The 21,306-nt window shown below is 43.1% G+C and overlaps 2 protein-coding genes across 2 annotated transcripts in view; both read left to right on the top strand.

Moving 5' to 3' along the window:
• Window positions 1-1,280: 1,280 nt before the first annotated feature.
• On the top strand, window positions 1,281-12,791 carry Nup43 (nucleoporin 43). The gene is made up of 8 exons (XM_041679954.1): window positions 1,281-1,447; window positions 1,768-1,890; window positions 3,068-3,145; window positions 4,849-5,029; window positions 6,214-6,349; window positions 7,682-7,833; window positions 9,180-9,302; window positions 12,085-12,791. The coding sequence occupies exons 1-8, from the start codon at window positions 1,328-1,330 to the stop codon at window positions 12,312-12,314; spliced, it is 1,143 nt and encodes a 380-aa protein (XP_041535888.1). The 5' UTR covers window positions 1,281-1,327; the 3' UTR covers window positions 12,315-12,791.
• Window positions 12,792-20,736: 7,945 nt separating this feature from the next.
• The window catches only part of Lats1 (large tumor suppressor kinase 1), a 31,824-nt gene continuing 31,254 nt past the window's right edge, over window positions 20,737-21,306 (top strand). Inside the window, exon 1 of the mRNA XM_041679953.1 lies at window positions 20,737-20,837. The gene's annotated coding sequence lies outside the window, so the exon portion shown is untranslated. The remainder of the gene's footprint in view (window positions 20,838-21,306) is intronic.

Raw genomic sequence — 21,306 nt, 5'->3', positions numbered from 1 at the left:
GAGGAAGACAGAGTTAGAGAGTAGTCATTGAATGGCCAGAAATGGACAGAACTTTACCCTGTAAGCTACAGCCACGTGGTGATATACAGATTAATAGAAATGGAGTAAATTAATAGAAGAGTTAGGCAATAAGAAGCTAGTGATTTAATTAATATAGTTTCTGTGTGATTATTTCAGGTCTAAGCTAGCTGGGGAAGCTGGAAACCAACAAGCCGCCCCCTTCCTCCTACCAATATGCAGACACATACTTAGGAATAACTTAAAGTAAAAATAAAGCTATTTTCAAGGACTGGAAAGTGAGAGAGATCAGTTAAAAGCCTGCGTTGTTCTTCGTGAGGATCCGAGTTCATTTTCCAGCACCCACGTGGCAGTTCACAACCTTCTGTAACTCCAGTTCCATGGACTCTCACCCCTTCTTCTGGCCTTACCACCAGGCATGAACATGTTCAGTAGACACAAACATACATGGAAACAAAACATTCACACACCTAAAGTTTAAAAATCTCTTTTAAAAGTTAAAATTTTAAAGAATTTATCAAAAAGAATAATAAATGTAATTGTTTTCCTATCTCTAAATCTGTCATGGATATTTTGGGGGGGGGTTGGTTGTGGATAAGTGAATAAAAATATATTTGATAATAAAATAAATATATATTAGATAAATATGAAGTTCCACAACTTCTAAGCAGCTTCGCTAAATGTATAAAAGTTCATTGGATTGTATAGTCTTTGGGTCATGTCAATTTTGGTGTGTGTTGATTTTTGTTTGTTTGGGTTGGGTTTTTATATTTGTTTGTTTTTTTCAAGACAGGGTTTCTCTGTGTATCTCTGACTGTCCTGGAACTAATTCTGTAGTCCAGGCTGGCCTTGAAAGTCACAGAGATCAGCCTGCCTCTGCCTCCCCTAGTGCTGGAATTAAAGGAGTGCACCACTCTGACCTGCTTGTGTGTGTGTGTGTGTGTTTTTAACTTGCAACAATTTTATAACAAAGTTTTTTATAAAGAACAAAAAAACCCATATTTTTTTAAAAATTCATCTGGCATTACACTGTTATTGCACAAATAATATATTGTCAGTGTTCCTGGGCTAACTTTACCTTAGGAGTGTGTGTTATTGTGAAGGTTCTAGGGGCCCGGTCTTCAGAGATGCCTCCTGGAGTGAGCATCAGGGACTCCTTCAGTTCAGGGAGTCCTCCCGCTGTCGAGAATTGGTTGTCTGCGGCCACCGTCTCCCCAGTGAGGTCTCACCCAATCAGAACCGTGCAGGAAGGGGCGGGCCTGAGGGGCGCGCAGTGTGCTTTTCTGCTGAACCTTCTTTTGATTTCGGCATGGAGGAAATTTATGCTAAGTTTGTGTCTCAGAAAATCAGCAAAACCCGCTGGCGGCCGGTGCCTTCCGGAAGCCTGCAGACCGCAGAGACCTTCGCTACGGGCTCTTGGGACAATGAGGTACCTGGGCTCGGGCGGGTCTCGGCTGCTGTGCTCCACGCCCCCCGCGCGGGCGCGCGAAAGCACCTTCTGGCTTGCCAGGCTGCCTTTGAGTGCAAGCTGCCTGGTGGTGTATCTGAGCCTCGGATCTGGTTTTAAACCTTCACCAAGTGTGTAGTCCTACCGTCCGAACCGGGCCACATCTCTGGTCTTTTCAGCTCTTACCGTATCGTTTGTCTGAGGTGCTTTTGAAGCAAGGTCGCCCAAAAGGCAATCTGAACTTTGCCTTCCTAGAGTTGACGTTTTCGTCACCCCAAGATATAAAACTTTCTGCTTTGCAGGAAAATTGCGTTTCACTGTGGTCTATTGGAGATTTTGGAAATTTGGATTCTGACGGAGGCTTTGAAGGAGACCATCAATTACTGTGCGATATCAGACATCATGGTGATGTCATGGATTTACAGGTAAATCTGAGTTGTCACCCAAAGCTAACTTTGGAAGATTGAGAATACATTTAGAGGTAATGTAGCACCTTATAGTTTGGCTACTCTCACCCCTGGTTTACAGGACACTGATCTCTGAATTGTAATTTGCCACATAATTGTTTAGGCACTTGGTGACAGGGTGGGGCTGGGAAAGTGAATTCAGGTCACTCAGTTTTAAAATTAATTGCCCAAGCCCGACATGGGGGTTTAAGTCTCTAATTCCAGCCCAGGGGAGGCAGAGCAGGAGGGATCACAAGGCCAGCCTGGGCTATGTAGTGAGACCTTATCTCAAAGGAAGTAACAGTAATATTTGCCCTGTTTGGTGAGTTTTATACAGATATGTTAATTTGCATTTCATATCTGTGAGTCGGGTTTTATCGTGTGTTGTGAGAGTGATCTCAGGACCTCACATGTACTGGGGAAACGCACTCTACCTTTGAGTGTATGTATCCCAGCCCTCAAGTACTCTTCACTGCTCAGCTAATCCCATAGATGAGAGTGGTATCTCTTGAACAGTTATAGAAAATATTGTGCAGGATTGTTTTTCCGTGGTTCTTTTTTTCCCCCTTAGAATGTGGAGGTTGGATCCGTGGTTCCTTTTAACTACATAGCAGAAATTAGTGTTTCCATTTTAAAGGTTTATCAAAACTCAGAGAACTTACGTGATTTTAGAAGGTATTTAAAAAGGTCTCAGGACCAGTAATGCATTTTCAGAGCTGCACTGGTGGTAGATGCTGGTGGTTTCAGCTGCTTAGGAAGCTGAAGCAACAGAAGCCCAGGGGGAGTTTGGGCAACAGAGAGCCCCCTTCCTCATCAAAAAAAAAAAATCTGTATGACTTCAGATGCCATGGATTTTACTCAGTTAAACGCTGCCACACTTAGGAATGACACATTTCCAGACTTTCATCACTGCAGCCCAAAATGAAAAATGTGGAGTAAAATTTTAAATTCGCTATTTATCCTGCATGAAAATACTCGTAATTTATATAGAAATTTTTACTTTCAGATGTTAACATATTTCATTTTCTTAGTGTTTATAGGCTGCTTGCTTCTTTAAATTCTTAACAGGATTTGCTATTAGTCAAGTTGAAGTAATGGATTTTTTTCTCATTAATATTTCCAAATCTATAGTAATATGCAGAAACTTTCTGTTTAGTTTTTTGACCAGGAAAGAATCGTAGCTGCTTCATCAACAGGAGGTGTAACAGTGTTCCTTCACCATCCAAATAACCAGGTAAAGAACTTTCGTTGGGAGAGTAAACTTGTGTTTTAGACATTTCTAAAGAGGCTTACAGAAGATTCTGTGTTGAGTTCACGGTGTTGTACAGTTTAAACCTGAGGAGAGTCAGTCATGGCCACACTGGAGCACATTTCCAGAGGCTGAGAGAAAAGAATTGTTTGATCACAATAACTCAAGACTAGCCTGAACAACACAGTGCAACCTTAGCTCAAAGAGAAGTCAAATCGGGGAGGCTACTGTCTAGTTTTTAGGGGTCGATGAGGGTTGAAGCATGCATTCTGGCACTGAGCATCCCCCAGCCCCATATAACTTTTTGTAAAGTACGTCATGTTTACATTGGCTTCTACAGAAACTGGACATCCTTTAAATAAACTGTGTTTATTAGCTCTAATAGTAGAATCTGCTGGTGGTAATTTTCCCATAGGGTTTCTCAATTCCTCTGATGGTCTTTTACAGGGCTGAAGGGAGAAAGTAAATGAGCAAGCGTGTATACATGCTTAGCTTCTAGTTCCAAATACCACAAAGAGGGGGTAATAGCTGTTTTGTTTTTATGGATAGAAACCAGGTCTTCAGAGGTCCCACTACCTAGAGACCTCTCTCTTGAGGCTGGGAAGGCAGCTCAGAAGTTGAGTGTGCACTGCTCTTGGAGAGAACTCCGGTTCCATTCCCTCACCCACACCAGGTACCTCACAATAGCTTGTAAGTCTAACTCTAGAGGATCAAATGTGCCCTTCTGGCCTAAGCAGAAGGTGCATATAAACTCAGGCAGGCACACACACATGCATGAAACCTTTTTGTTTTTGAAACAGGATCTCACTATGTAGGTCTGGTTGGTCTGGAACTCACTATGTAGACCAGGCTGACATTAAACTAAGAGATCCATCTGCCTTTGCTTCCGTGTGTGCTGGCATCAAGGTATATGCCACCATGCCCAGCTTTCATTTGTTTTCTTAATGGAATCATGTAGTAAAAGATATAGAAGTTAGTCCCCTATATATTAATTGATTCGTATAAATTTTTAAAGGATAATCAAACATTCAGCCACTTGGTAACAGAAATCATTAATTTTATGTAAATGTGGTGAGTCTAATTAGAATGTACAGAAATTTGTTGGAAGCACCAGTATAGAGTTAGACTTACAAGCTATTGTGAGGAACCTGGTGTGGGTGAGGGAATGGAACCAGGGTTCTCTCAAAGACAAGTGCACACACAACTTCTGAGCTGTCTCCCCAGCCTCAAGAGAGAGGTCTTTAGGTAGTGGGACCTCTGAAGACCTGGTTTCTATCCATAAAAACAAAACAAAGAGAAAAGGAAGGGACTGGAGAAATGGCTCAGCAGCTAAGAGCACTGGTTGCTCTTCCAGAGGATCCGGGTTCAATTCCCAGCTCACAACTGTCTGTAATTCTAATTCCAGGGGACCCGATGCTCATGGCAAAATGCCAGTGTGCATGCACACACACACACACCAAAATAAATAAATAAATAAAACAAAAAACTCACAAAGAAAGAAGGAAAATCGCTCTTTCTTCTACAAGGGCAAGGACATAAGACATATTATTATTATTAAGAGACACAGTGGCTCACTTATAATCCCAGAACTTGGAAGTTGTGTTTTAAACAAACAAAAATTCCTGAGGAGAATGGCTCATTGTTTAGAACTTTGCTCTGGTTAATGTATGCTCATTTCTGATGCCTAGATTCTGTCAGTCAACCAGCAGTGGCCCGCAGCTCACCACCATACAGGTCCCGGCAGTCCTTCCTACAGCAGTGCACCGTGTACAGGGATTGTGTGCGACAACCCAGAAATCGTTTCTGTTGGAGAAGATGGGCGAATCAATCTCTTCAGAGCTGACCACAAGGAGGCTGTAAGAACTATAGGTGAGAGAAGTTGTATTTCTTTTATCACATAGTAATTGAACTAAGTAAGTATGATTTTAAGTGAAGAGTGTGAAAATACAAATGGCAGGGTCCCTTTGTAAGATAGTGTGTGGATAAGGCCAGTGTAAATAATTGATAAAAGAGAGAAATATACTGGGTGGTGGTGTTTTGTTTTAGTAGAAGGAATTATCACATAATTTATGCAGCAAGTGGCAGTTAATATATTCTTGATTCTGTATCATAAATAATGCTAAAATATGATATGCCAGAAAAGTGGGAATAGCGTGGAGTCGGGGTAAAACCAGACAGCACACGACAGAGTCTATGGTGAGCTGACACTAGATATTTGTTATTGGAGAGATGAAAGGTGAAGCTAGAAAGGTAAGTTCGGATCAGATTGCACAGTATTGAATGCACAGCAACAGAAGTTAGGTATCTCTAGGTGGCAAACCAGTTGCTCTTGAAGATGGAGTGATGGACTCTAGTGGTGTTTAGACACAGTGCTAGTGAGATGCTTCCTAACTGTGCTTCACTCAGACTTGCCTGACAAGAATCTTGGTCCCCCACCCTAGACCTCCAAGGACTGCACCCAGGCATCAGTTCCTTGTGTTCTTTAATGTCTAAGTTTAACACTTGTTAAGGGCTATGCCTGCTGGCACTGTACAGAAGTGGCACAAGTTAAGTTTGGAAGTTTGTATCGTGTGCCTCAAGTCTAAAACTTGAGGAAATCCAAGAAAAAACTATTATAAAAAGCCAAGCAGTGGTGGCTCACGCTTTTAATCCAAGCACCCAGGAGGCAGAGGCAGACTGATCTCTGTGAGTTCAAGGCCAGCATGGTCTACAGAGTGAGTTCCAGGATAGCCAGGCTACGTAGTGAAACCCTGTCTTGAAAACCCAAAAAATAAATAAAATCAGAATCAAAAAAGAAAGAATTCAATATAGCAATCTTAAGAGGAAATAGAAAAAACAGATGGTAAGTCAGCCCTTCATTTAGAAAACTGCCCTGTTGAGTGACGCTCTCTACCAGAGAGGAAGAGAACATCTAGACACGTATTGTATTTTACTATATAGTTCTCCATTTAAAAAGTATGCAGAATCATCAGGAATTACAGTATTTCAGCCAGTAGGAGGAATGTGCCCTAAAAGGAGCCTGTCAACACATACTACTATTTCTAAACTTGCAGATAACGCGGACAGCAGTACACTCCATGCTGTAACCTTCCTCCGAACTCCTGAGATTGTTACAGTAAACTCCATTGGACAGTTAAAAATATGGGATTTCAGACAACAAGGAAGTGAGCCCTGTCAGATATTATCACTGTAAGTTTTGATTTGCCATTTCAGCAGTGCGGTACAAAGTTATGTTTGGTTATTGCAGTCAACTTTGTGGTTGTTTTTAAATTTATTTTTATGCGTATGAGTGTTTTACCTGCTGGTGTATGTGTGCACCTCATGCATGTGGTATCCCCAGAGACTGGGACTGGAATTACAGGCAGTTGTGTGCTGCCCTGTTGGTGCTGGGATTGAACCCAGGTTCTCTGGAAGCAGCCTGTGCTCTTAACTGCTGAGCTATTTTGTTCCTGTCCCCCAGCTTTGCATTCCAATGTGTTTCAGAGACATTGATCCATGATTAAATTGATAAAGCAAGGATAACTAACAAGGATAATAGTTGATTCTATCATCCTAAATTTAGCAAGTATTTGTTGTATTGATGCAGAGCTTTTATGTCTTTGAAGTATATGTTGTTTAACAGAAAACTTGTTGCTGTTTATAAAATGATTGTATTGGTAGTGAGTAAAATACACTGTAGGTGTGATTGCACAAAAAATACAATTTAAGATAATTTTTTTCAGAGTAGAAATCACCCTTTCTAGATCTGTAACCTTTGCTGCTTTCTCAAGACACTAGAATGTAGTATCGGGTTTAAAAAGCAAACAAAAAACATAAATTAAGAGCATAGGCATAAGCCAGGCGGTGGTGGCGCACGCCTGTAATCCCAGCACTCGGGAGGCAGAGGCAGGCGGATCTCTGTGAGTTCGAGACCAGCCTGGTCTACAAGAGCTAGTTCCAGGACAGGCTCCAAAAACCACAGAGAAACCTTGTCTCGAAAAAACCAAAAAAAAAAAAAAAAAAAAAAGAGCATAGGCATAAAGAAAAATTGGTATAGTTTATACATATTTTAAAGTTTATTTTGAACTATACTGTATGTCTGTGTGGCTATGTGCACATGATTGCAGGTACCTGCAGGACAGGTTTAGAGGAGCTCCTGGAGCTGGGATTACAGGTGACTATGCGCTGCTGATGTGGATGCAGTGAGCTGAACTCGGGTCTCTGGACCAGCACCCGTGCCATTGCTGAGCCAGCTCTCCAGCTTGATTCATACTTTCTCATGGAAGTCTTCCTTACACATCTTACCATTGTGTTATTTTGCTTCCTGTGTTTCCAAGTTGAATGAGTAATTGTAGTCTTTAATTCTAAAACTATTATTTATAAATATATGTGATTTAGTTAAAAATTTTTGCACCACTAAGATTTAGTATTTCCAGTCACATAATTTTATTATTTGGTTGTTAAAATGAAATATGTTTCCTGTTATGCAAAGATAAATTGTCCTTTCCCACATCTCTGATATTGTCCTATCTTCTTTAAAAGGACTGGTGACCGAGTGCCACTCCACTGTGTTGACAGACATCCCAACCAGCAGCATGTTGTAGCTACTGGGGGCCAGGATGGGATGCTGAGTATTTGGGATGTTAGACAAGGCACCATGCCCGTTTCTTTACTTAAGGCTCATGAGGCTGAAAGTGAGTATTGTGGAGATGCAGAATGTTTCTGTGGGAGGAGTTCCTCACGTAAGCACATGATACACAGGGATCGGTTCACATCAAAGCTTTTAATATCTACGTAGTATAAGCTAGATAATCCTTTTCTGTGTTTAAGCTCTTAATGTTTCATCATATGCAGAACTGCATGCTTTTGTGGGGGGTGGCTCGAGACAGGGTTTCTTTGTGTAGCCTTGATTGCTCTAGAGCTTGCTGTGTAGACCAGGCTGGCCTCAAACTCACAAAAATCTGCCTGCCTCTGCCTCCCAAGTGCTGGGATTAACGGAGTGCACCACTACCATCCAGCTACAACACGCTCATCTTACTGAGCTGATATTCTTAGGTTTTTCGTTTTTTGTTTGTTTCTTTGTTTTGTTTGTTTCTTTGTTTTGTTTGTTTCTTTGTTTTTTGGGCGGGGGGGCTGGAGGAGATGACTATTTAAAAATAAAATCAATGGGCCAAACTGTCATATTGTATGCTGTTGGGTTACTGATTGTTCTGTATAAAATTATCACTTAATATTTGCTCATTAATCAATTAATTTTGTGTAGTTTTGAGGTAAGTAACCCAGATTATCCTTGAACATACTGTGTAGCCCAAACTGGACACTGCCTTGCCAAGTCCTCCTGCCTCAGCTTCCCGAGTGCTGACATTACAGGCATGAGCTACCTCTCTTTAATAAAATATGTTCTCAGTCCCCTGAAGTACTCTGCCCCTGGCCTATATCCCAAACTCCAACTGATCTTTTTGTTTGATACTGCTTTTTGTGAAAGGCACTCTTTATCATTTCATTATTTAAAAAAAAAAAAAAAAAAGGAGCTGGAAAGATGGACCTTCCACAGAAACCATGTTCTATTCCTAACACCCACATGCTGGCTCACAACTTCTAATGGTAATTCTAGTCCTAGAAGATCTGATGCCCTCTTCTGTTCGAATAGAATGCCTTTGCTTGAATAGAAATACAAGAAAGCAAACATTAAACCTGTACTGCAGTTTGACCCTATTTAAGAAATGTTCAGACAAGCATGTGTAATTCCAGCAGCTAGGAGGCAGAGGCAGGGAGATTAGGGGTTCAAGACAAACTTCTGTCTCCCAGCTGCTGGGATCACACTGATGGATAAAAATGTGCAGATGAGCTGGGGAACCTATAAACTTCAGTTAAAAATCAAAGACTTCAAAAGTAAAGAAATGACAGATCGTAACCTTTTGGTGATTATAATATGCAGATAGAAAAAAGCCACTACTTGTGGAGTAGGCCAGAAAAATCAGTAACTGTTACATCATTTAACCTTCTTGGACTATTAACATTGATTGCCTCTGTCTCTTAGTGTGGGAGGTTCACTTCCACCCATCCAATCCAGATCATCTGTTTACTTGTTCTGAAGATGGATCCCTCTGGCACTGGGATGCCTCCACAAATGGATCCGAAAAGTCTTCTCTCTTTCACCAAGGTAAAGTTCCAGGGTGCTATTTCAGGATCTTTTAAATCTCAAGTTGAGTCAGGATCTTGCTGTGTAGATCAGGCTCATCTCAAACTCACTGAGATCTGCCAGCCTCTGCCTCATGAGTGCTGGGATTAAAGGTGTGCACCACCAAACTTGCCCACATTCCCTATTTTTCTAAGATTAACTTTTATTTTAGGTGTATGAGTGTTTTGCTTGCGTGTATGTCTGTAATTCCAGTTTCAGGGGATCCAGTGTGTGTAGTGCTCACAGACATCATCTCTCTAGCTCACACATTCTCGGTGGTTAAAAGCACTGACTACAGTAGAATAAAACAGGAAGTAACTGTAAAAAATACATGAAATTACTGTGTAGGGAGTAAGCAGACTAGGAGCATAAAGAAAAGGAGCAAAACAGGCCTTAGTGGAACCTCCCAGTACCTGAGAGGTGGAGGCAGGATGATCAGTTTAAGAACGCCCTAAGATACAGAGTCGAGTTTAAGGCCAACTGGGGCTAAAAACAAAGCAGACCTTGTCTCAAAACAAAAACAAAAACACAAAGGCTAGAGAGAGGATTCAGCAGTTAAGAGTTCAGAGGACCCTGCTTCAATTCCCACCATCATCATGGCAGCTCACAATCATCTATAATTCCAGGGGATCCAATGCCTTCTGGTGTCCATGCACCAGGCACACATGGTGCAAACATACATGCAGGCAAAACACCCATACACATAAAATAACCAAAGGGGAAAGCAAAAGGAAAGATTCATTCTATCTATCTATCTATCTATCTATCTATCTATTCTGGTTTTTCGAGACAGGGTTTCTCTGTAGCTTTGGAGCCTATCCTGAAACTTGCTCTGTAGACCAGGCTGGCCTCGAACTCACGGAGATCCTCCACCTGTCTCTGCCTCCCAAAGGCTGGGATTAAAGGCATGCACCACTATTGTCCAGCTTATTCTTTTTTGTTTTGTTTTGTTTTGCTTTTTTTTTTTTTTTTGTTTTTTCGAGACAGGGTTTCTCTGTGGCTTTGGTGCCTGTCCTGGAACTAGCTCTGTAGACCAGGCTGGTCTCGAACTCACAGAGATCCTCCTGCCTCTGCCTCCCGAGTGCTGGGATTAAAGGCGTGTGCCACCACCACCCGGCTATTCATTTTATTTTTAATTGTATGCTGTGTGTGTTTATATTCCTGTATGTATATATGAGTGTAGTTGCAGCAGAGACCAGAAGAAGGTGTCAGATCCCAGAAGCTGGAGTTACAGGTGGTTGTGAGCCATCAGTCTTAGGTGCTGGGAACTGAACCAGGTCCTCTGCAAGAACAGTATATGTTCTTAACAGTTGAGCCATCTCTTGGGCCCCTATAAACTCATTCATATGAACTAGGAACTTGTATTTCTTTTGTTTGTTTGGTTGGTTTTTAAGACATGTTCTCTCCATGTAGAAACTCATTTTGTAGACCAGGCTGTCATTGAACTCAGAGATCCTCTGCCTCCCAAGTGAGAAACGTATGTTTCTGTTTTCAGGTTCTTTTTTCCTTATTTTTGTTTCTTTATGTTACCTCTCTGAGATCTTTTCATTAAAACAATAAACAGAAAAAATGGGGATCAACTAAATTTCTGGGTTTTCTTTTGACTACAAATTTGGTATCTATATTTTCCCTTCAAATGTTGAGTATTTACTAACACTGAATAAATTTTTAGTCAAAAAGATGACATAAGGCTACTGAGATGGCTTAGTGGGTAAAGGCACTGCCACCAAGTTTGACAACTGAGTTTGATTCCCGGCACCCACGTGGTGGAGAGAATGGATTTCTACAAGATGCCTTCTGATCTCCATGATCCATATGCACATACATGAATAATTAAAAATAGAACGAGTTTTTCCTTTTGCTTTCCCCTTTGGTTGTGGCCACATGCCTGCACACATGTAATGAAAAATTTAGAATGACATGATAGGAAATGGGTGTGGCGTACACTCCTTCAGTTCCAGCACTCAGGAGGTAGAGTAGGCAAATCTCTGAACATTTGAGGCCAGCTTAATCTACATAAGTAGTTCAGGGTAGCCAGGACTACATAGAGCCCCATCTCAAAAAACAAAAAACAAAGTAATTTTTTTTTGTTTTTTTTGTTTTTTTTTTTTAGTTTTTTGAGACAGGGTTTCTCTGTAGCTTTGGAGCCTGTCCTGGCACTAGCTCTTGTAGACCAGGCTGGCCTCGAACTCACAGAGATCCGCCTGCCTCTGCCTCCCGAGTGCTGGGATTAAAGGCGTGCGCCACCACCGCCCGGCCAAAGTAATTTTTAAAAAGGTGACATAATAGAATTTTTTTTTTATTATCTTGTGCTTATTCACTTCCCACATAAGCCTAATTTAACAGTTAAATATATTAGAATTATTATCTTTTTGAAATATCAACAGAAGATTTATGTTTAGTGTTATGAAGTTAGTCTTTATGGGCTGAATGAGAATGAGCCCCCCATAGTCTCATATATTTGAATGATTGATCCTCAGTTGGTAGAATTGTTTGGGAAGGATTTGGAGCTGTGGCAGGGTTGGACAGGGTGTGCTCAGAGATTTCGAAAGCAAAGGCCATTCCTGAGTGTCTTTCTGTGGATCAGGATGTAAACTCAGCTACTGCTTCAGGGCTATTTCTGTCTGCCTGCTGCCACACTTCCCCTCCATAATAGTCGTGGACTCTACCCCTGTGAAACCCTGAGTCCCAATAAACGTTTTTATATTACAAGTTGCTGTAGACGTGTCTTAACATTTTTTTCCCTCCTCTTTTCTTCTCACAGGAGGAAGAAGCAGCACTTTCCTGTCTCATAGCATAAGTAACCAGGCCACTGTTCACCAGTCTCTAATAAGTTCCTGGCTCAGCACAGATCCTGCCAAAGACCGTATTGAAATCACAAGCTTGCTTCCCAGCAGAACTCTGTCTGTAAACAGTTTGGATGTTTTAGGTCCCTGTCTTGTTTGTGGGACTGATGCAGAAGCCATTTATGTTACCAGACAACTATTTTCATGAACGTGAAAAAACTCAAAGTTATCAATTCCACCGTGTGCAAAATCTAATCATAAAGAAATATGGTATTTGCAAGGAAACAGAAAACTGTTGTTAACTTCAGTGCCCAGTTTTGGCTTGTTGGCTGACTCTTCCCCCAACACTATTAGAATCTGATCAATACAAGAGATCTTCGGAGTGTAGACATCGGAGGGGTCCAGGCCTGTTCAACACAGGCCTTCATCTAACTTAACAATTCTACAAAAAAACAATGTAGAATCCAAGCAGAATTATTTGAATTAAACTATCTAGCCAACAGAAACAGGCATAAGGAGGGTTGCTATGCGCATGGCCGTGTGGGGTTCAGCTATTTCAAAGGATGTCAACTGTTGATCCCTCCCCTTGAAAACTAGCTACATCACATACCAAGATTTTCCAGCATAAGATTTTCTTGCTTACATAAGCCAAATTTATTTCCAAAAATAAATTTTTACATATCAACACTTGTGAACAATATATTTTCTAGAACTATAACTTAAGTTTTATAATAGTTTTCTAATATCTAATAATGTGCTAATATAGAAAGTGCTCCAAAGGAATTCTGATTATTAAAGGTTGAAAATATTTACAAAATAATTTCATACTCATTGCAAAGTCGGTAATGCTAGTGCTCTCCAACTCCCGGTTGGAGGTCTGTGGTTTGGGTTCTGCAGCCTTTGGTGAGGCATCCACTCCTCTTCCCTTGCTTTCCCAAGGATCTTTCATGATCCCTCCACCTAGGCTTGAAGCAGTGACTTAGCTTCCTTCTCAAGCAGCAGCTCCAGCTCCGCGGCTATTTTTTTAATAGTTGGTTCAAATCAGCAGACATGGTTCACTGAATTTACATGCCTCTTAAAATTTTAACTACCTACCAAAGTACAAGATGGGACATCGATATGCAGGAAGCATTTAACCACAGAGTAGGCTGAAGGCACACTAAGGATTTTACCAGAACAACAGATATAAAGCAATGGCAGCAACCACACTAAACATTTCTCTGGCCTCCAAATCTGATTTTTTCACAATCTGAGGTTTTCACAGTTAAAGTTTTGGAGACAGTACCCAGCAATTAATCTCAGAAAAAAAAACCAGAGCTGAGCTTTGTGGAGAAGGTCCTGCTATCTCAGTTACTCCGGAGGCTGAAGCAGAAGGGTCACAAGTTTAAAGGCTTGTCTGGGCTACAAAATGAGTTCAAAGCTAGCCCAATAGCTTAGTGCAGCCCAGTTTCAAAATGAAAACTATGGAATGTTCTGAGGATATAGTTCAGTAGGGCACCTGTATAGCATGGTTTGATTTTTTTTTTTTTTAGCTTAACACACAAAGATGATCTGAAAAGATACTAATTTCATGTATTTCTTAGCGGCAAAACTGGGGAAGGTGTTCATATTTACAGGGGGTGAGTAGACGGATCAGTGTTGGCAGAATTTCAGTGCTTGGGAAGGTGGAGAATCGCGAGTTCCAGTTGCCTAGAGAGCCCCTACCTGGACCATAGTCCCGCAAAAAAGAGTATATTCTAAGACCAAAGTCAATAATGCATCCCGGACAGCAGAATCAATTTAATAAGAAACAACTTCTAACAAAGGCCCCGTTACTCCATTTACGGCTACAATGACCGAATTCTACTAATCCATAGGTCTAGTTTCAAGAATAATGTATCCGGCTGATTGCAAAACCATGTACTCTCCAAGGTCCCGAAGACTCAGGTTTACTTCAAGCCCTACACGCCTTGCCTCCAAACGTCCGTGGGTATCGGAGCGCTGCTCACCGCCCTTTCCCGGTGGGACCCGCGCTCGTAGCGTCGCGCCCGGGTCACGTCTCGGTGCAGAGCCAGAATGCGGTGGTACCGACTCCACTCTCCGGGCGACTGGAGCCCGCAGGCTATGCTCACCCGGGCTCGGGGCGGCGGGCGAGCAGCCGTGCGAGAGGCCACCAGCCCAGCACTCGCTCCCGGCCCCAGCGGGGCGGCCTGAAGCCCCCAGTCCTCGGCCCCCGCGCAAGCGACGCCGGGAAATGCCCACATCCGGGAAACCCGCGGCGGACGGCGGCGGCGGCGGCGGCGACACGGAGTGAAAGGCAAAATGGCGGCGGCAGCGACGGCCTGGTGCTGAGGGGAGAGCCAGGTCCTCGCGACCCCGCGTCGGGCCGCGCTGGCCGGCCGCAGCCCCCCCGGCGTGCGTCCCCGCCCTGCCCCATCCCGAACCCCAAGCGACCCCGGGGACCCCGGGGACGGGCTCCGGCCGCCGCGGCGCTGGCCCTCGGGCCCGCGGCCGCTGTCCAGGAGCCCCACTGTCCCCTGCAGGTAAGTCCGGAGCCGGCCCCGCGGGTGGGGCTCACTCTGCTCCCCAGCCCTTGTCGGCGGGGCGGTGGCCGTCGGGGCCCACGCCCATCCCCGCTGGCGGGGGCCCAGGGGCCGCCGTGGAGCGGCGGGCTCGGCCGGCCGGGTCCGGGCCTGACTGGGCTGCTCGCACTGACCTGAGCTGAGCCCTGCCCTCGGGAAATGAAGGTTGGCCGCACCCTGCGCCGCAGGAAGAGCCCGGGGCGCTGAGGCCTCCGAGGTGCGAACGAGGCTGGAGAAAGAGCCGGCGGAGGCCCGAGGCGAGGTTATCTCCCCCCCCACCTCGCCCCTCCCAGGTTTAGCGAGAGCTGGTGTTTCTCGGGAGGTTGCAGCAAACCCAAACCCGCTGCTCTTCTTTCGCCTCGCGGCGGGCCTCGACTCGGGGTAAACCTCGAAGCGATCGGGGGACTCTCTCCAGCCCGCTGCGATATGTTAGGTCACCGCTTAGTGGCTAGGGATGGGAAAGACGGTGTCAGCTTAGTCGGAGCGTGTGTTTAATTTCAGAAAAGGAAGGAAAGACAATCGAGCGAGGTTGTTTATTGTACCTTGAAAAGTGCGCTCGGAGCGAAGAACGAGTCGCAGGTGGCTTATCCCGGCTTCTCGGACTTCTGCCATTGAAAATCATTTTCTAAGGGAACAAGGTTAAAATTTTTGTTTACATTTGTAAATATGACTTTTAAAGTATGTGTATTCTCTAGCAGTTATGTCCGGTGAATAGTAAGTACAGCCTCACACAATATGGTAACGCACAGAGTTTGGAAATTAGTCTGAATGTCTGGCATCATGAAGGCTGACGGGCGATTATGGATTATTTGTTGAAGGTTATTATGATTTTCTTCAGACAGGGCCTCAATATATAGTACTTATTAGCCTAGAACTCCACGTGTAGATCAGGCTGACCTTGAAATCAAAAAGGTCCGCCTGCTTCTGGGTTTACGGTTTGTCCCATCAGGCCCCGCAAATGTTGTTTGTTTTAAATCAGCTTTCCTCCACAAGGAAAAAAAGGTATGGTTAACTGCTAGGATACTTTCAGTTTTTATCGTCCTAACTAAGGTTTTCTCTTAAGAGAGTGGTCGGGTAGGTAATATGGGCCAAGTGATTCCCTAAGGCGGTCAGTCTGTGGAGTCTTTGCCTTTCTCTTACAGGCTGTTATGTCAAGAAACTAGATCGCAGCACATGTGGGAAAGGCACTCTCTGTGTGCCTGGTTATTGACTGTACGCCTGGAGACTCTTCAAAGTAATAAAAAAAAATCTCCTAAACTGTGTGTATGGTACCTGGCTTTTTTGTTTCCACCATTTAAGTTCCTGGTTCATGCTAGTTTTTGTTGTTCTATATACATATACTCTTGGAATGGTTCCTACTCTGATTATTTAATTTCATTTAGATGTGACATTTAGATTAGATGACTTTTGTACCCTTCAAAAGTTTAATAATGCCGGGCAGTGGTGGCGCACGCCTTTAATCCCAGCACTCGGGAGGCAGAGGCAGGCGGATCTCTGTGAGTTCGAGACCAGCCTGGTCTACAAGAACCAGTTCCAGGACAGGCTCCAAAACCACAGAGAAACCCTGTCTCAAAAAAACAAACAAAAAAAAAAGTTTAATAATATTATAAAGTAGAAATGACCATTTTTCAGTATCAGTACAAAAATAAGTGACTGTTTTCATATTTTTTGTGGTACCGAGCACTGTATGTAGCGTCTTCCAGGTGGATGGCGATGATGCCCTCTGCCCACCCTCTTCTCTTTCAGACAGGAGCTCACTAAATTGCCACACATTCAGCAGTTTCCACTTTTTTTGTTACTTGTTTTTAAGGCAGGATCTCTGTAGCCCAGGCTGGCCTAGGATTTGCTGTGTAGCTGAGGATGACTTTGAATTTATAACCCTCCTGAGATTACAGTCATACCACCAAATCCAGTTTAGGTGGTACTGGGTATCTACCCCGTCTCTGTATGCCCAGCAGCGCTCTGCAGGTCGACCTACAAACCCTACCACCAGTTTTCACTTTGGTCAGTATTTTATGCGTGTGGAAATGTTTTGCCTGCGTGTGTGTATGTGCACTGTGTGTGCCCAGTGTCTGCCAAGATCAGAAGAGAAGGTTGGATCCTCTGACTGGGGTTACAGAGAATTATAGTCTGCCATTATGAGTGCTGGAATTAGAAGCCATGTCCTCTGGAAGATCCTCTCAGTTACGGAGCCATCTCTCTAGCCCTTTGATCAGTCAATCCTTAGAGAGTAACTGGGAGGACTTGTCGGTGGATGGATGTGTCAGAAGTTCTCTGAGCAGGAGGTCTGTGCTGCCGAGAAACAATATATACAGTTCACCAAGGGTTTTAGCAGATTGTCTTTATAAACTTAGTTCAGCCCAAGTTAACACTAGATTGCTTTTGTTTATTTCTGAGACTTCTTCTTGTACAGCCCTGCCAGACCTGTAACTCACCACAGATTAGGCTGGCCTTGAATTCTCAAAGATCCTCCTGCCTTGGCCTCTCTGTTGGGATTAAAGGTGTATGCCACTATACCTGGCTTTTGAAATCTTACTATGTATTTGTACCTGTTTTTGATTTTTTTATTGTTGTTTTTCCTAATATACAAGGCAATGCATTTTTGAAGAAAGTCCATTTTTGTTTTGTTTTGTTTTGTTTCGAGACAGGATCTCGGTGTGCTGAACTCACTGTGTAGACCAGGCTGGCCTTGAACTCAAAGAGACCTGACTGCCTCTGCCTCCCAAATGCAGGGATTCAAAGCTTGTGCCACCACCACCCACCTCAATTTTTTTTTCACGGAAGTTTTTTTCTTCAATCTGAAGAACTTTAACTCTTTTCAAACTTGAGTGTGATCAAGAAAGTTTAAGTCATGGGTGTAATGAAAAGTGCCCTGGACTAGGCTAGAGTATGTGGAAACTAGTCTAGCATTTAACTGACTACAAGATAACCTTATTGGGACTGGAGAGATGGCTCAGGGTTAAGAGTATACTGACCACTCTTCCGAGGTCCCGAGTTCAGTCCCCAGCAACCACTTGTCAGCTCATACTCAGATAGTCATATCATCTATAATGAAATCTGATGCCCTTTTCTGGTATGCAAGTAAAAATGCTGACAGAACACTGTATACATAATAAGTAAAAAAAAAATAGGGCTAGAGAGATGGCTCAGTGGTTAAAAGCACTGGCTGTTCTTCTAGAGGACCTAGGTTCAATTCCCAGCACCCACACGGTAGCTCACAACTGTCCTTAACTCCATCCAGTTCCAGAGGATCTGATACCTTCACACCAATGCACATAAAAATACATTTAAATAAATTTTAAGGAAACATTTTTTAAAAAGATAATTTTATTCAAGGCACTTTACTTCTAGATCTTTTTCTTTGTCCATTAAACAAAGTCAAGACACCAAATCATCCGTGAATCTGTGATCTAGGAAAAATAATAGAACGAAAACACTCTATTTGGATATCATTCAAAATGTATCTTTTGCCCAGGGAATACAAGTTCTGGGAGAGTTTTTCTGTTGGGGAAGCATTTGAATGAAGCCTTAAAAATTGAGTATAATTTCTACAAGAAATACGGCAGAAGCTCCCTCAAGATTATATTAAAAAGAAAATAAAGTAGAAAATCGCGAAGCATTTTAGTTGAGAGTTAATCATTTGGCTTGGTTAGAATGTGAGCTTGGAGATAGGTGGAATATGGACTTAAAAAGCTAAAAGGACTTACAGGACTCCTCCTGTTGAAGGAAGCTGGCCAGGTGCTTGTTGAAAATGTGTGAGCTTATTTAATGTCAATAACAGCCTTATGAGATGGATCCAATTATTGTGTACATTTGAGGATGAAAAGCAGGAACAGAGGCTAAGTGGTTTGCCCAGGGTTGCACAGCTAATCACTTTAAAAATCGTGAGTCTGGCTGGGCGGTAGTGGCGTATGCCTTTAATCCCAGCACTTGGGAGGCAGAGACAGGTGGGTCTCTGAGAGTTCGAGACCAGCCTGGTCTACAAAGTGCGAGTTCCAGGACCGGCTCCAAAGCTACAGAGAAACCTGTCTTGAAAAACAAAAAAGGAAGGAAGGAAGGAAAGAAAGAAAGAAAAGAACGAAAGAAAAATAAAAAATTGAGAGTCTGGCTGGAGGCAGAGGCAGGCAGATCTTTGAATTTGAGATTAGCCTGGTCTGCCAGCCAGGGCTACACAGAGACCCTGGAGTGGGAGTTCGAGGGAGGGCTAAGATCCTACCCGGGCAGTGTGCTTCCAGAGCTTTTGCTTTAATACTGTTGAAAGAGTCCTTCAAGGGGGCGTCATGAGTGGCTGTGGAACAGGAAAGTAAAATGACAGGCCTGTTCATTGGAAAGGCTAATCTGACACCACTCTTCCTTGATCTAGGGTAGTAAGCTGTTTTGTAGCATGGATTCTAATTTGTCTTAAATAAAACCCAGAGTCCGATATTAGAGGGTGAAAGCTGAAGAGTCAAAGAAGCAGTACAGTCAGCTGCTAGGGAGACTTTTTACCTCTACCAAATTCTCAGACCAAAAGGGTGATCTTGTCCTCAGACTGCATCTTCTGACTGACTGCTTCAGACTGCTATCTCAGACTGCATTAAGGTCTTGTCTCCTCCCGCCTTATATTTCTCACTCCACCCAGCCATATCACTCCTGTCTCCACCTCCCTAGTGCTGGGACTAAAGGCATGTGATCCCGAGTGCTGGGATCACCTTTGTGTGAACTCTGTTGCTCTTTTAGACTAGATCAATTTCTTGTTGCCCAGGGTGGTCTTGAACTACAGAGATCCCTCTGCCTCTGACTCCCGAGTCCTGGGATTAAAGGTGTGTATGCCACCACTCCCTGGCCTCTAGTGGCTTAGCTCTGCACTCTGATCTTCAAGCAAGCTTTATTTGTTAAAACACAACCACTCCCTGGCCTCTAGTGGCTTAGCTCTGCACTCTGATCTTCAAGCAAGCTTTATTTGTTAAAACACAAACTAAATAACACCATCCTGTTTTGCCTTGAGTTCTTTTAGAAATTCTCTGCCTTATTATTAATTTTTCATATATCATAGTAATAAAGATTACTGAAACAATATAGCCTGTGTTAGCCATACTTTGTTGAAGGAGTTGTAAATTGGTATACTTTTCTGGAAGATGAGCTGACAGTATCAGAATTTAATTGATTAATTTTTTGTGGTGTGGTAGACCAAACCTGAGGTTTTGGACATGCTAGGCAGTTGCTTTACCATTGAGGTATATCCCCAGCCCAGTGTCCATATTTTGAATATGTTTCTGGGGGCGCTGGAGAGATGGCTCAGTGGTTAAGAGCACTGGCTGCTCTTCCAGAGGTCCTGAGTTTAATTCCCAGTAACCACAGGTGGCTCACAACCATCTGTAATGAGATGTGGCGCCCTCCTCTGGCATGCAGGCATACATGGAGGCAGAATGTTGTATACATAATAAATAAATAAATCTAAAATAAATAAATAAATACGTTTCTGGAACCTCCCAAAGTAGGGGTTACCCGCTGGGCACCTAGACTTTACCAGTGAACCTCTGGAGGCATTCTCCACATTAGGCCCCAAAGGCTTGTGGTCACTTCAAAATGCTGTCAGTTTTGTTCCCAGGTATGCCCATAATGGGCCAATAATTCCACTCTTGTTCAAAAACCCAAAGTCTCCCTTAAGACCCAAGGCAAATCCATAATTGTGAGCCCCTGGAAAATGAGAAAATTAAATTATGTAATTTTAATACATAGTGATACAGAGTAAATCTACTTCAAAAGAGGGGAATGAGAGCAAAATAAGATCCCAAACAGCCCTGACCAGCATCTGGGTCCATGATAGCATAATGTTGAGTGCCCTTGGGCCCTTTGCTGTTTGACATGGCCTATCTCTTGGGCCAGCTTCATTTACTGACTTCAGCTGTCCTTGACATATGTTCTATGGACCTGGCATCTCCAACATCCTGGGATCCCAGTTTGTATTTAGGCTTTTACCTCAACAATAATTTGCACTGTTCTTTCAAAGGCTGCCTGCAAGAACTTTGGCACAGTTACACATGGCCTAATAATATTCAGGCTTTCCTTTTTAAGATCCTGTAACTTGAATTTTGAATGGTGCTGCAGAGGCCTCTACAAGCTCAATTCCTGACTGGACCATCCTGCACATAGGCTTTCTGATTGACTGAATGACCGAGCATACTGAAGTAAGTCCTAGGAAAACAACTCTAATCTGCTCCTTGAAAACAGAGCGCCCCAAAAGTGCTGACTTCTCAATGGAAAATCAAATGAGCTTACTCCTTCATATATTGAGCCTGTTATGGGTATAGTCTGGCAGTATCTGAGATCTTCCTTTCTATCCTGATACAAAGCAGTGATTTCTTTTTCTTTTCTTTTTAAAAATATTTTATGTGTTTGGATGTTTTGCCTGTAAGCACGTATATGTATCACTTGTATCCCTGTTGCTGGCAAAGGCTAGTAGTGGGTAGTGGATCCCCTAGAACTGGTGGTGTGCGCTGCCAAGGTGATGCTGGGAATTGAACCCTGGTCCTCTGAAGAGTGATGCTTTTAACAACTGAGTCATCTTTCCAAAAAAGAAAAGTGGTTCCTTTCCTTTTTCTCTTTCTCTCCTTCCTTCCTTTTCTTCTCCTCTTCCCCCTTTCTTTCTTTCTTTCT

Source organism: Microtus oregoni, unplaced genomic scaffold (genome assembly GCF_018167655.1).
Source record: "Microtus oregoni isolate MIOR12 unplaced genomic scaffold, Mior012 000033F_ref0000390, whole genome shotgun sequence".
Classification (NCBI taxonomy): Eukaryota; Metazoa; Chordata; class Mammalia; order Rodentia; family Cricetidae; genus Microtus; species Microtus oregoni.
The sequence above is the reverse complement of the archived record's forward strand: the minus strand, read 5'-3'. Positions and strand labels throughout refer to the sequence as shown.